The 15,502-nt window shown below is 35.0% G+C and overlaps 1 protein-coding gene and 1 long non-coding RNA gene across 3 annotated transcripts in view; one reads left to right on the top strand and one right to left on the bottom strand.

Annotated features, from left to right (window-relative positions):
* The window catches only part of NDUFS4 (NADH:ubiquinone oxidoreductase subunit S4), a 98,334-nt gene extending 97,783 nt beyond the window's left edge, over positions 1-551 (top strand). The window contains exon 6 of one of the 2 annotated variants that reach the window (XM_032472078.1): positions 327-551. Coding sequence is in view for 1 of the 2 variants with exons in the window: in XM_006185921.3 (XP_006185983.2) it covers positions 327-430 (104 nt within the window). In the remaining variant the exon portion in view is untranslated. The remainder of the gene's footprint in view (positions 1-326) is intronic. The other variant, XM_006185921.3, reaches the window with a different exon arrangement.
* Positions 1-15,502, bottom strand: part of LOC116661001 — a 118,669-nt gene that overhangs the window by 6,783 nt on the left and 96,384 nt on the right. The gene's annotated exons all lie outside the window — the stretch shown is intronic.

The raw sequence follows: 15,502 nt of genomic DNA on the forward strand, positions 1-15,502 counted from the left end.
GAACCACAAAGAGGAGTGGAAATTTTTACATAATACATAACCATGGGTACTTGAACAATACTGAGCAAGGAGAAATCAAACCACCTCATAGGTTACACCTTTTAGATATGGTAAATCGTCTTCAGGCAATACTTTGGACCCTCTTGTTACACAGGATTAAAGGGGAACACATTACTAAGTAAGCATTTATATTTCAGGTGTGTTGACATGTACTCCTGGTGATAAATGAACATTAAATTTATGAAAGTTAACCTCTGCTTGCTGTATTTTTCAGGTATGCTCTTTAATTCTGTTCCTGTGGGTTTGTTTTTGTTTTTGTTTTCTAGGATGGAGCTATGATGTTGAGGAGAGAAAGGTTCCGAAACCCAAGTCCAAGTCTTATGGCGCAAACTTTTCTTGGAACAAAAGAACAAGAGTATCCACAAAATAGGTTGGCACTGACTGTATCTCTGTGCTTGACTGTGAATAAAGTCAGCTGTGCAATATTTATAGTCCATGTATAATATATCTCTTAATCTCCTAATAAATTTGACCTTTAAACTACAGATACATTTTGTGGTGTCTATTTTAAATGTTTTTTGATGTCTCAAATTAAATATGCTATAATTTCCTACATAGAGAAAGGTTTTCAGGTCATACCTCTAGGAAACTACGTCACTTAAAAATCTGTTAAAAGGAATACTTGAAATCAGCTGCAGCATTTAAGTTTTACACTTGCTTTTGTATGGCCATTCTTAAGTTAATAGGGTTTATATACTGCCAGCCATCATTATCAAAATACTGTCCTAAAAATTCTTTGATTTTATCATAGGTAAAGAAATTCATGCTTACATTGCAATTTGATATACCTGAACCCAAATCTCCTTATTATCGAAGTTCTCTTCTTTAATTAGAAATATTCTCTAAGCTTCTTTGAGCCTGAATGAATTCTGTTCCATACTAAACTCTGCCCACAAATCAACACTTCATGATTGTGAGGGTTCAGGTAAAGATTTTATATTCTTACGAATTAAAAGACTCAGAGAAAATAAAAACTGGTTCTTTGTTGGAGATGTTTAGTGTTCACTCTTGTCTTTAGATAATGTAAGTAGCTCTGTGTTTTTGTTATGTATTAATCATTTAGGTCATACAGCATGAGTTACCAAAGCACTCACTCTTGTCTGGCACCGTAATAAACACTGTGTACTAATCTTCATAATAACTCATAATAATTCACTATCTTCCCCATTTTGCAAAGGCATAAATCAAGGCTTCAAGGGACTAGACAATATGCTCAAAATCACACAAGTCCTAAGTGCCAAAGCTGGCACTTAAACCCTCACCTGTCTGTCTTCAAGGCCCATACTCGTAATTATGTTAGTTACAAAGAAATAGGATTGATTAATGGCAGATGATTTCTTTGGATTGTTACTACATTCTTTGATGTTTCAAAAGTTATATACTAAATATACATTTTCACAATCACATGTCATAAAAAACACTAATAGCAAATCAACCTGCCCAACAAAGAAAAGACATCGGAGTATAAATTTGAATAATATTTGTTTCAGAGAGCATATTGGCAGTCTTTTTTCAAAATGTTAATTGCCTATTCCACTTAATTCCAAAAATCCTCTTCTATCACATAGCCTATGGATGGACACAGAGGTGAATGTACAAAGACATTATAGAATTCTAATAGCTAATAAACTGAAACTATCTAGATGTCTGTTAAAAGGGAAAGGAAGTTAAATGGGGTGTTATACAGCTGTTACAAAGAACAAGAAATAATCTTACAAGCTGTTTAGAATGATGTTCAAGATACAGTGCTAAGTGAAAAACAAAGAATAGTGGGTAACATATCTAGGGTGAGGTGGGGCAGCAGATGCTAACATACATGCACTTAGAATGTTTTGAGAAAGAAACTGCTAACATGATTTTATAGGTTATCACTGGTTATGGGAGAAGGGAGACTAGGGTCTTTCACATTTATTCAACTTTTAATAATGCTGTTTGCATATATTACTGTAAGGATGTATTATTTGTATAACTAAATATACATAATTATATCTATATACACTACAGTTCATATCTTGCCTTCTTAAGCTTTAATTTAAGAACTACACATTTTAATTCCTATTTTAGAATTTTAAGTAAACCATAAACTCTACAAAGTGATAAAATACGGCTGTTAAGAAGTTCCAGGGATATTTCAATGAGTGTGAGTCTAAATTTCAGTTTTAAAAAAAACCTACTTATATCTCGTACAATAAGGCAATACAAGCAAGTTTGCTTCAAAAAATGATTTAGCATTTCACCTTCACTTTGGTTTTTAGCATAAAATATAACACTTTTTATTTCTGTTGTTACTCTGATAGAACTAACTTCATAGGGCACCCTCATGCATCAGCTGAAAATTAGGTATTGTTCTTTTGTCATACCTGGCCCTTATTTATATCATAAGTCAATTCCTAACTGTTTCTGGGTTGTTTCCTTCCCTTATTACTCTATAGGAGCTGCCGATGCAGTGACTTTTATGTTCATATTTAGTATAATTTATAATTTAATTTATTTCTATAAGACTAGCATAAAGGAGACCTCATTTGTTTTATTTTTTTTTTAATAGTTTTTTGTCTTTTGGGGTAAGGATGACAGATCCAGAAAGAGAATAACCTAGACAGCTCTTATTTTTGTAGTATCTGCCTTATGCCCAGGGATCCCGTGTTGTAAATTTTCTAAGTCAAGACACAGATATTTCACCAGTAGTCCTAAATAGAGTATCAGTACAAAAATATTTTAATGACTTTTAACATCATTTATCTTAGTCTTTCTCACTATTTTAGTGCTACCATTATGATTGTAGATATAAAGCTATTGCCTTTATCGACTGAATTTGAACCTCAGGTTTAAGTTACCTAATTACTGGTTGTAAACCATAGTGACACGACTGACAGGGTCCCTGGTCTCGGGCCACTTACTTATAGACCTACAGAGGGAGCTTATATTCTGCCAGCAATTGCTAGTTATCTAGTACGAGTAAGATTGAGTTAGAGTCCTTGGACTTGAATTCTGGTGTAGCCATTTACTAGCTCGGCTATCTTTATAAGTTAATTAAATTTCTCTAAGTCTCAATTTTCTCATCTCCAAAATGGGAGTATCTACATAATGGGGTAGGTAAAAATTAAGTAAGAATCAGAATGACCTTACTAGGCACTTACTCTGTCATGCACAGGGCGCTGTGCACCATACTGTGCGGAAGTTCTGTCCCTTCTAGGAAGACACCCTGGACACCCCAACCCCGTGAAGTTTGGATGTAGAACTAACTTTCAGGACAGTTTGGTGCTTGGAATGAATACTGGTTTATATTTTTAATGATGTCTTTAAATTCTTTCTTTAAAATACTTGTGTTCTGATAATAAAAGTGTTGCAAAAATATTTGATCTAGAAATCATAAAGAAGAATGTAATCACAAATTGCACCAGTTTAAGATAGCCATTGTTATACAGTTGGTGTGTATGTTTCTGGTATTTTTTTCCCTATTCCCTACATACACATGTGCTGTTTTTATAAAACAAAATTACAATAACATTGTACATCTTTTAAAAATTACCTTGGTATCAAACACTTTTTTTCACTGACTGTATCATGTTCTCTCATGACATTTTTCTACAGTGTGATATGTAATAGACAATTCAAACTTCTGGTTTTCAACATTTTGATTTTTCCAGTGTTTCGTTTTCGTATTAAAAAACAGAACTTACCTCCCCAGCCAGACTACAAATGACTAGAAGGGTAAGTATTGTAAGTTCTTTATCAGTGTCTTCCACACAATCTCCCTCATTGGAAAGCTCAATAAACAATGCTTAGTTTGATTGTTTAAATGATTCTGAATACAAACGAAACCTACTCTGTCCCATTCTCTTCTGGTTTTCAGTTGATACGTCTTTGAATTGTTAGTGCATATTTACTGGGACTACTTAATGGCTGCTCAAAAGTTGATGTTGACACTCATCTAAGAATTATACTGGCCACTCAATTAATTTTAAATGGATTTTTAAAATTTTAGGACTCATTTTTTTTAATTAAAAAAAACAGTCTTGTGGGGTTTTTTCATAGTGTTAAAATAATTTCCCATGTGTTCTCAAAAACTGGGGAAAGTTAATTTACAACTATTACAGTGGGTTTCTTTGGAAGATAAATGTCAAACCTACATGGGTAAAGAAGATTAAATCACAAAATTGAAAGATTTTGAACTGTGATTTAATTGATCACCCATAGATATAGAAACCTGCTTTGGACCCTGGTTAAGAGTAGACTAGGTTGAGGAAACTGCTGGAATTTATGGCAACTCTGGGAACCTAATGAGATTCTTTGGTGTCTCTCCAGTTGTCAGTTTAAAAAGAATAAGTCCATGGGATTTCATTACTGTAGGAACTCATGATGCTGACTTTGTGAACAAAGCCTGCCAACCACGGTATGCGGTAGTAATAATGTATTATAATGTAATGCATGTTCTCCTAGTCTAAAGGTCACTGATATTTTTAAAGTTTTTTTTCTTTTCACTGGGCTTTTCCCTAAATTTTTATTATAAGAAGACAATAAAGGTTAAAAATGAACACTCACATACCCTTCACTTAAATGTACTAGTTAATATTTTGTTACATATATTTTCCCTCCCTTCTTCCCTGCAACCTTCATTTAAAAGTTAGGTGCAGACATCATGCTATCTCTAGTTTTGAGATATATCTCTTCAGAAAAAAGACATTATTCTTCTGTGTACAACAATAACACTCACAATTTTTAAAAATTTGGTGAGTTTAACAATATATAATTCATATTCAGACTTTGCCAGGTTGCCCCCAATGTTGTTCTTTATACTGATTTTTTTCAGTCCAGGATCCAATCAATAACTGTGTTAAATTTAGCCTCCTTTGATTTTGAGCAGTTTACCTGCTTTTTTTGTTTCTTTGAAAAAATCGAGGCTAGTCAATCAAAAAATGTTCCACAATTTGGATTTCTCTCATTGTTTCTTCATGATAAGATTCAGGTTAAACATTTCTGGTAACAATACAAAGAATGCTAAAATAAAACCAATGGTGAAATGTTACTGGGAAACAGATTTATGCAATCTCAAAAGTCTCAACTCATACATTTATGTATTAGCCAAAAGAGATAAAAGTACTTTTTGATAGAGGAGTCTGGCATGTACCACATCGACCAGATGATCAAACTTAACATCCCCAATAATTAGTAATTTTACGTTTTTCTTAAAAGAATCAATCCTGGAGGCACATAAACCCACCGTCCAATTATTGGTGATATTAGTGTGATCACTTAGTTAAGGTGGAACATGCCAGAGTCTCCATCATTAAGTACTCTGATCTCTTAACTAGTACATAATCCATGGGTTGGTACTTTGAGATTACATAAATCCTGTTCCCCAAGGAAATTTCATCAAATTGTGTTAGTATTTTCAGACTGTCCTTACTCAAATTAGGTATTACTCCAGAGATTGAAAATTGTGGTTTTCTAGTTCTGTCAATTCTGCATTTACTAGCTGGCCACTGGGTTTGTTGTTGTTATGAATTACTGTTGTTGACTTATGGATTCTTTTTTATTTAATATGCATTATTGTCATTATATTTAATGTCCCTGATCTGATCGTTGGGAACTCCTTCAAGGCAGCTCCTATGTTCCTTTGGCATATCTTTACCCATTTTTAATACTTCCTTGGTTTCTAGAACAATGTATTTTAGGTTTACCTTTTACATTCCCTCCTCAGACCTGGAATCAATCATTTCTCCAAGGATCCCTGTTTCCTTCTAGTGGCAAGTAATATTTAGAAATCAAGATGAGGGTGGTATATAGACCCATGTAAGTGGACAGAGTTTATATGCACACACATTTTATACCTTGATGATCCTCAATTCCAGTCCAGCAGCTCAGAGTTCTTCCTCTGTACCTCATCCCTCCATCCACTCCCGCCCCCTTTTAATATTTTATCAGTCTTCTCACACAGTGAGAATCCTTGATCCTAACATCACTCTATCTTACAATACACACAAAATGGTTTTAAAATTACGAATACCACCAGTAACAAAGTACAAGGTAAAGTTCAACTAAAATGAGTTATCACCACACACCAGTCAGAATGGCCATCGTTTTAAAGTCCACAAACGATAAATGCTGGTAAGAGTGTGGAGAAAAGGGAACCCTCCTACACTGTTCATGGGAATGTAGTTTGGTGCAGCCGTTATGGGAAACAGTATAGAGATTCCTCAAAAACACTAAAAACAGAGTTACCATATGATCCAGCAATCCCACTCCTGGGCATATATTTAGGGGGAATTTTTAATTTGAAAAGACACATGCACCCCAATGTTCATAGCAGCACCATTTACAATAGCCAAGACATATAAACAACCTAAATGTCCATCAACAGATGATTGGATAAAGAAGTTGTGGTAACTTTATACAACGGACTACTACTCCACCATGAAAAATAATAAAATAATGCCATTACCAGTAAAATGAATGAACCTGGAGATTGTCATTCTAAGTGAAGCAAGAAAGAGAAAGAAAAATACCATAAAAAAAAAAAAAAAGACAAACTTATTTACAAAATAGAAACAGACTCACAGACATAGAAAACAAACTTATGGTTACTGCGGGGGAAGGTGGTGGGAAGGGATAAATAGGGAGTTCGAGATTTGCAGATACTAATATATATAAAATAGATTAACAAGAATTTCATACTGTATAGCACTGGAAACTATATTCAATGTCTTGTAGTAGCTTGTGGTGAAAAAGAATATGAAAACAAATATATGTATGTTCATGCATGACAGAAGCATTATGCTGTACACCAGAAATTGAAACATTGTAAACTGACTATACTTCAATTAAAAATGTATATATGTACAAATTAAAAAGATTTCTTCACAATTCTTTTACAGAGGAAAAATTTACAGAGGAGGTAGAGTTAGCAATTTCCCAAGTTACTGGAATTTATACTTTATATTATCTATTTTCATATACAATTAAGTTCATTTGTTCCTTTGTATTCATCTATAGGCTTTTTTTTCTTGCTGATTTATTTTGATAATATGTAGTATTTTAACCAGGTTCAAAAGTCAAAATTGTACTAAAAAATTGGAGTCCCATTTTCATCCACATTCTGTGGTTTAAGCAGTTTTATTACTCTCTGATTTATCCTTCCTATGTTCCATTTTGCAAATTAAGCAAATGTACATATTCATATTTCTCCTTTCTTACACAAAAGGAAGCAAACTATATGTACTCTTTTGTACCTTGCTGTTTTTTCCTTAGTATATCTTGGAAGAATTCCATATCAGTTCTATACTTAAACTTAGTATATCTTAGTGAATGTAAATTATACCTCAATAAAATTGATTTAAACATAAAAACAAACCTAAGTGTGATGTCAAAGTAACACAGTGTGCAGAATCTCTTAGCATCTGATATGGCTTATAATGGTTAAACAGGAAAACAACTATATATTAAAGTGTGATACTTGGTTGAAGAGATTACATTGTTAGAATTCATATAACAGAATAGTCTAAAAGTCATATTTTCCATTCCTGCAGCACTAGCACCATGACCAAGATGGTCCATGTGGAATGAGGCAAAGTGAAGAAATGTTGGAAGAAATATTACTCAAAACTAACATCTGCAAAAACCAAAAAAATCAGATACTTCTCTAGTTTTCCATTATTGTGCAAAAGAAAACAACAAAATTCTTAACATACCTTATTTGATGAAACATTCATTTCTGGTGTGATTTGGTTTTCTGTTTATAAATCAATGCATGGGAAGATGAATTCATTAAAAAAAACAAAAAATAACAACTGTTGGTTATGATATGGAAAAATTAAAACCTTTGTGCAGTGCTGGTGGGACTGTAAAATGGGGCTACTTTCATGAAAAACAGTATGGCAGTCCCGTGAAAATTAGAGCTACTATATGATTTGGCAATCTCATTTCTGGATATATATCCAAAAGTATTTAAAGCTGGGTCTCAGAGAGACATTTTCAGAACCATATTCATAGCAGCACCATCCCTAATAGCCAAGAAGTGGAAGCAACCCAAATGTACATTGACAGATGAATTAATAATCAAAATGTGGTATGTACATAACAGTAGAATATTATTCAACTGTAAAAGCAAGGAAATCCTGTCACATGCTACAGCATGTATGAATCTTGAGGACATTATGCTAAGTGAAATCAATCACAAAAAGACAAGAGTTACATGTTTCCACTTATATGAAGTATCTAGAGTAGTCAAACTCAGACAAAGTAAAATGGTGGTTGCTAGGGTGTGAGAAGTTACTTAATGGGTACAGATTTTAGTTTTGCAAGATGAAAAAGTTCTGGAGACCTGCTTCACAGCAAATTGAGTATACTAACACTACTGAACTATATATTTAAAAATGGTTAAGATGACAAATTTTATGTTACATGTTTTTTTACCACAATAAAAATTAATAGTACTCATATATATAAATTATAATGTTATAACACATGAGAGAACTCTATTCATAATAGCAATAGAAGTTAAAAGATGAAATACTTAGGAATAACTTTAATAAGAACTGATCAAAATCTCCATGAAAAAAAAATTTTAAACATTCCTGAAAGACACAAAAATAGACTTGAACAAATAAGGAGATATATTTTGTTCTTTAAAAGACATCTCAGTATCATGAAGATGTCAGTTTTAGTTTATACATTTAATATGATCCCAGTAAAAATCCCAATAAATCTGTATATGGATCTAGGTAATTTCATCTTAAAGTTTACATGTAAAAACAAACACAAAAGAATAGCAAGGAAAATACTAAAAACAGAACAAAACTGAGTGTGATCTACCCCTTCCAGATATTTAAACATATGAGAAAAGCTATATTAAAAAAATTTGGTCCTGAGCATGAATGGACATGCCAATGGGATAGAATAAAAAGTCCAGAAATAGACTGACTACGTATAGAAATATAGTATATGACAAAGGTGATATCTCATATAATTTGGGGCAAAGATATTTTTAAGAAATGGTATTGGGACAACTGGAGAAGATAAAATTTGATCCATTCTTTCCACCATGAACGAGAATAAACTCCAACTGGATCAGAGATGAAGGAAGGAAGGAAGGAAGGGGAGGGAGAAAGGCAGAGAGAAAGGGAGGGAGAAGGGGAAGAGGAAATTATGTAAGTTCTAGAAGAAAACACGGGTGAATTTGTCTATAGCATCGGAAAAAGTTTTTAATCTATGATTCAAATTATTTTAAGTTATAACTCAAAATCCAAATGCAATGCAACAAATGATTGATAAATTTGACTATATAACAATATAAATCTTTGGGATGATAAGAAATTATAAGCAAAGTTTAAAGCAAATAAACTGGGAGAAAACATTTGCAATAATATATCACAGTTAAAGGGTTACTCCCAACTATACTAAGAATTTTTAAGAATTGAGAGGGGAAAGGATGAAAATTCTATAGAAAAATTGACAAAAGTCAAGAACAGACAATTTGCAGAGGCAAAAATAGCCCTAGAACATATGTAAAAATGTAATTTCAAGCATAATAAGGGAAAATGCTAATTAAAAGTTCCCTGTGATACTATTTTTCACCTGTCTGATGGGCAGAAATTCTAATCTTGCTGATATACTTTGTTATTGAGACTGTGGAGAAACAGACACTATTACATTGTTATTTAAAAAATTAGAAACTACATAAATATCTAGGTGTAAGAAATTGAATGAATGTAGTATGCAACATCCACATAATTGAGTATAATATACCTATTTTCAAAATGAGGAAAATTTATATGAACTGATATGGAGTGATTTCTAGGAGATATTGTTTACTGAAACAAGTATAAAATACTATGTTTATATATACATGTATATACATCTAATATTTTTATTACAATTAAGGCTGTGATTGATTACCTACATATGTGTGTATATGTGTACATTATGTAAATGTATAAATATACATACATGTATATAAATGTATGTGTATATATATACACACACATATACATATCCTTTTGCATAAAAAGAAGAGAAAACTGGAAAACAATGAAATTCTTTACCTATAAGTGGTAAATGAATATCATTACCATTAGAAAGGGGAAAAAAAGAAAGAACTTATCCAAGTTAATTTGAACACAGTATTTGACCATATACCCGCAGTCTTGGATGGGATGGAATGATGGGGATGAACTGCAAACAAATCCTTCAATCTTTTTTTTTTTTTTTGGAGAGTTGTTTTACCTAGTGGTATGGGCAATGAAATTCTGAAACAAATCTGGACGTATTAGAAAATTGAGTGAAGGAATAAATACACTTTTTGTTGTTTTCACTGAAGAAGGGGCATACAAATGTGGAATGAGAAAAGGCAAGAAATAACTGTGGGGGTGAATTGGAGGTATAAATTCAAAATCATGATTTCTAAAATATGTATATGTGTGTGCATGTATATGTATGCATACATATATGTGTGTATAATTACTTTTATATTTATATGCACAGAAATTTCCCAGTTTTGCCCACTGAAGGGTGAGAAGCAAAAGTGCTCCAGAATCAGGCAGCATGCTTACCATTAAGATCTTGGTCTATTAATAGTATTTCTCAATGAAATATACTAAGGCTTCTCAGAAAAATGACTGAGTGCAACACTGGGACAGGGTAAGTACAAGCTGAAACCTAGAACATGCTGCTACACCAGAAAGTGAGAAAATATTATATCCAAATGATGTGCAAAGTGCAGAATCTAGCTTGAAGGGATCCCAATTGGTCAAATCTGTACAAACTGAGCAGATAAATCACTCAGTACAATAATGAAGAATAAATCATTAGGGAAAAGAATAGCAGCTCATGAATCCACATTGAAAATAAATACATAAAGATATGGAGGAGAAGGAAGGGCTCTTGCCTATAACAGAATGCCAAGTACAGAGTGGTAAATTCGGAGAGAGTGCTGCTGGAGTTGGAAGATCAGTAGTTTGCAACCACCATAGTCAAGATTGGATTAGGAGTGATTCTGAAATGTTTACATGAAAAGCTTGACAGAATCTCTCCTCACAGAAACAGTGATAAATCAGATAAATACATAAATAAATTAATTAGTAAAAAAATTTTAATGTCTGTGGAATTTGACCAGAGGGCATATAATAAATTGAGAAGCATCTGCTCAAAAAAATCTATGCATCCTGGTAAGAAAAGTGGGAGTATATGTCATTTTAAGCCAGGGGCTGCTCCCATTCTCCTCATCTCTACGTTTTAGAAATTCTATACTATGTAGGTAGGGCAGCTCATGAGGACTGACAGCTCCCATTCTCCCTCACCAGTTCCCAATTTGGGACACAGTTTCTACTCCAGGAAAGGATGGGACAGGTTGGGAAGACCAATGACTCCTATCCCTATTCCCAGGGCCCTGGCCTTGTGTTGTGGAGATTTTGCCCAGGGCGGGCATGGCATGTCATGAGAACTGGTAGCTGATTGGCCTTGCCTGAAGGGCTAATTTTACTTGGAGAAGAGCATGGAAAAAGCCATGTTCAGGAACACTGTCAAAAACGGTAGAGATCAATGACAAACAATCAATAAAGGCTAATATCTTTGTGCTACTAGTCAGGGTAAACAAAATGGCATTATCAGAATTTTCAGAGGGAGATCCAGGGAAAGAGATAGCCAAAAAAAAAAAAAAAAAAAAAAACCTTGCTAAGACCACATGCATCCCTGGTCATTTGAACAGCTGTATACATGAGCAAGACAGCACCCAAATAACCAGAGAAGTTGCTAGTCCTTGGCTGAACATGGGGCTGACTTATAATTTTAACTCCTGATCTTTGAAAGCATTCCCAACACTATACACAGATCCACCAACAAAGAGTAGAAGCATTACTGGCTTAGGGGGCTTAAAACAACCTCTGATTAATCACTGAACATTAAGCTATGCTGACCTAGGGGTGATGCCTAGGAAGCTTAATAATAAAGGAAAACAAACGAGTAGTGACATACATCAGAGACTACACACTGCAGAGGAAATAGACTTCACAAAGTTTGTTCAAACAAATCACTAAAAAGAACAACAACAACAAAAAAATAGCAACCACAAGCCTCAAGTGGAGACACAGATTAATAATTGAGAGTTGCTATATTGTCTAAAATGTCCAATTATCAACAAATAAGTATGAGGCATGAAAAGAAACAGGGAAGTGTGCCCCATAAACAGAGGGGAAAAAAATCAGTCCATAGACATTGCTTTTGGGTGCACCAAGATATTAGAATTAACAAAGGCTTCAAAGCAACTACTATAAATATGTTTCAAGAACAAAAGGAATCCATATTTAATGCATTAAATGAAAGTATGCTCACAATGACTCACAAAAGAGAATATTAATAGAGATAGAACTGTTTTTTTAAAAATCAAGTAGAAATACTAGAGTTAGAAAGCACAATAACTGTAATGAAAAACTCACCAGAGGCACTCAACAATAGGTTTTAGCTGGCATAAGAGATAAGTGAATATGAAGATAGATCAATAGAGATTACCCAGTTTGAAGAACTGAAAGGAAAAAAGAGAAAAAAAATGAACAGAGCCTCAAAGATCTGTGAGACACAATTAAGCACATCAATATATGCATAGTGGAAGAACCAGAAGAAGAGAAGGGAGCAGTATTGGTTTACTATTGGTGCCACAACAAATTACCACAAAATTAATGGCTTAAAACAATACAAACTTATTCATTCATTCATTCACTCACTCACACACTGTTTTACAGTTCTGTAGGTGAGAAGTCTAACATGGGTCTCCCTGGGCTAATTAAGATGTTGGCAGGGCTGCATTCCTTCCTGGGGACTCTAGGGGAAAATCCATTTCCTCTTCTTTCCCAGCTTCCACAGGATGCCCACATTTCTCAACTGATGGCCCCCATCCTGTTTAAAGCCAGCAATATTGCATCTCTCTGATCATTTTTTGTAGTGATCAGGGCATCTTATTCCAGCATTGACCTCAGCCAGGAAAAGTTCTTTTAAGGACCTGTGATTAGGTTGGGCCCATCCGAATAATCTAAAATAATCTCCCCATCTCAAGATCTTTAATTATAATAACATCTGCAAAGTTCCCTTTTCCATGTGAGGTAACATATTCATAAGTTCCATAGATTATTGTTATCTGTGGGGTGATGGGGGTGGTGTGGTGCATTATTCTGCCTATCACAAGAGTAGAAAAATATTCAAAATAATAATGGATGATTACTTCTCAAATTTAATTTTTAAAAAAGCAATCTAAACAAGAAGTTCAAAAAAACTCCAAGAAAGTTAGGAAAGAAAAACAAAACAAAACAAAACTTAGACACATAGGCCAACTGTTGAAAGAAAAAAAGAAACCATGAGAGCAACAAGAGAATACATGAGCTACAAAGAAACCATAATAAGATTAACAGATGATTTCTTATTAAAAAAAAATCTCATGGAGGCCAGAATACAGAATACAGTGGAATGACATACTTAAAGTGCTGAGAGAGAAAAAAAAATCCTATATATAGCAAAACCATCTTTCAAATATGAAAAGTCATTCCTAGATAAACAAAGACACAGGATACATTGCTATCAGATATGCTTTAAAAGAAATATTAGAGGAAGTGATATCACAATGTTGAGGGCATAGGTTGTTCCCAAATTTGCTCCACATCACAAGAAAAACAACTAACAAATATTTACCAGGCAAGACACCACTGAGAAATTCTAGAATACAGAGTGAGGCTGAAGCACCCCCTGTACCACAGGGAACAAGAGAGAGTACATTAGAAGGGTTAACAGGAGGGTTACATGCTGACCATATTGCTCCTCCTCCAGATTGGTGCAGAACCATTCTGAGAGATCTTCCCTCAACCTATGATTCCTTCAGTGGGAAAAGAGCGTATAAGGTTGACATCCAGCTCCCCTAGTACTGTGAGTCACTTCTTGGGATCCCTCACTCCAGTCTTGCCCCATAGAGATTACAGGAATCTGTGGGGCTTGACCACTGGGAATTTGATTGTGATGGGGAATAGGGAGTGGCTTATAACAACCAGCACGTGGATCTTGGCAGATCAAGTTTCTACATGCAGCACCCAGGTACTTGTTCCAACTCTTGGCTGTGCTCATCTGTAGAACCAAGTCAGCAGCACAGTCGGACCAGGGGACTCAGCAGGGTGCTGGTCTCCCTAATTTGCTGAGTTACAACCCTATAAACTGCTGAGTGTAGCTCCTGGCCCCATCTAACCAGGCTGGCAAGTTACAACCCTATTAACTGCTGAGTGTACAGGAGCTGAGTTACAACCCTATTAACTGCTAAGTGTAGCTCCTGGCCCCATCTGACCAGGCTGGCAAGATCACCTGGAAGCTACATAGCCCAGTAACACTCAAGCAAAGAGTCTGGCAGGCAAAGCTGATTATTGCAGAGCAAAGCCAGTCCTGGGATTAGAGGGTTCCTTTCATCCATCCACCACTGAGTGAAGCTCCTAGACCTGGCCAACCAGAAAGCCTGTCCAGAACAGCTGGAAAACTGTGTAGCCCAGCAATGCTCAAGCAGAGAACTTGGCAGGCAGAGCCGATAATCTGTAAAACCAAACCAGTGCCCTTGTTTGGCCAGGTTACTTGGGGCACTGGTCAGCTTGAGTCAAGACCACAAACAAAAAACCTTTCTGAGTTGGACCTGGTTCTCCTGCTGTGCCTGTGCTTGGAAACTAATTTGTAGCCCCACCCATTGCTGCATACAGCTTTCAATTTGCTCAACCAGGGAACCTAACCAGAGCACATGGGAAGCTGTGTAGCCTATCCAACAACCCTGCTTACACTGACACTTCAACAAGAGAACGCAGCCCATGGATTTTCCTGTCTGCATAGCAAAACTGGTGGCCAGGGAATTCAGTGCATAGTTTTGCCCAATTTGGGTCCCCAAGCAATGGGCTGGACAGGTTCTGGGGTCCATTCTGCTATCCCACCTGGACAGAAAAGCTAATTCATAGTACTATGCTGCTAAATATAGTGCCCAGTCCTGACCATCTAGTCAGCCTGAACAAAGAACCCAGTCGACTGCAGAGCCCATCCTACAGCCTTGCTTAGTCAGGGAAACAAACCATGAATTCAACAAAGAAATAGAAACCATTAAAACAAAAACAAACAAATCGAGAGCTGAAAAATACCATGATTGAACTGAAGAATTCAATGGAGAACTTCAAACTCAGACTCAGCCATACAGAAGAAAGACTAAGTGATCTAGAGAACAGGATATTTAAAATTATCCAGTCAGAGGACCAAGCAGAAAAAAGAATGAAAAAGTGAAGAAAGTCTCTAGGACTTATGGGACACAATCAAAAGAAACAATATCCACATTATGGGAATTCCAGAAGAAGAAAAGAAACAGAATAGGACAGAAAGTATATTTAAAAGCAAAAATCTCTGAAAATATCTCAAACTTGGGAAGAGACATGGACATCCAGGTCCATGA

The sequence above is a fragment of the Camelus ferus genome, chromosome 3 (genome assembly GCF_009834535.1).
Source record: "Camelus ferus isolate YT-003-E chromosome 3, BCGSAC_Cfer_1.0, whole genome shotgun sequence".
In the NCBI taxonomy this organism is placed as follows: Eukaryota; Metazoa; Chordata; class Mammalia; order Artiodactyla; family Camelidae; genus Camelus; species Camelus ferus.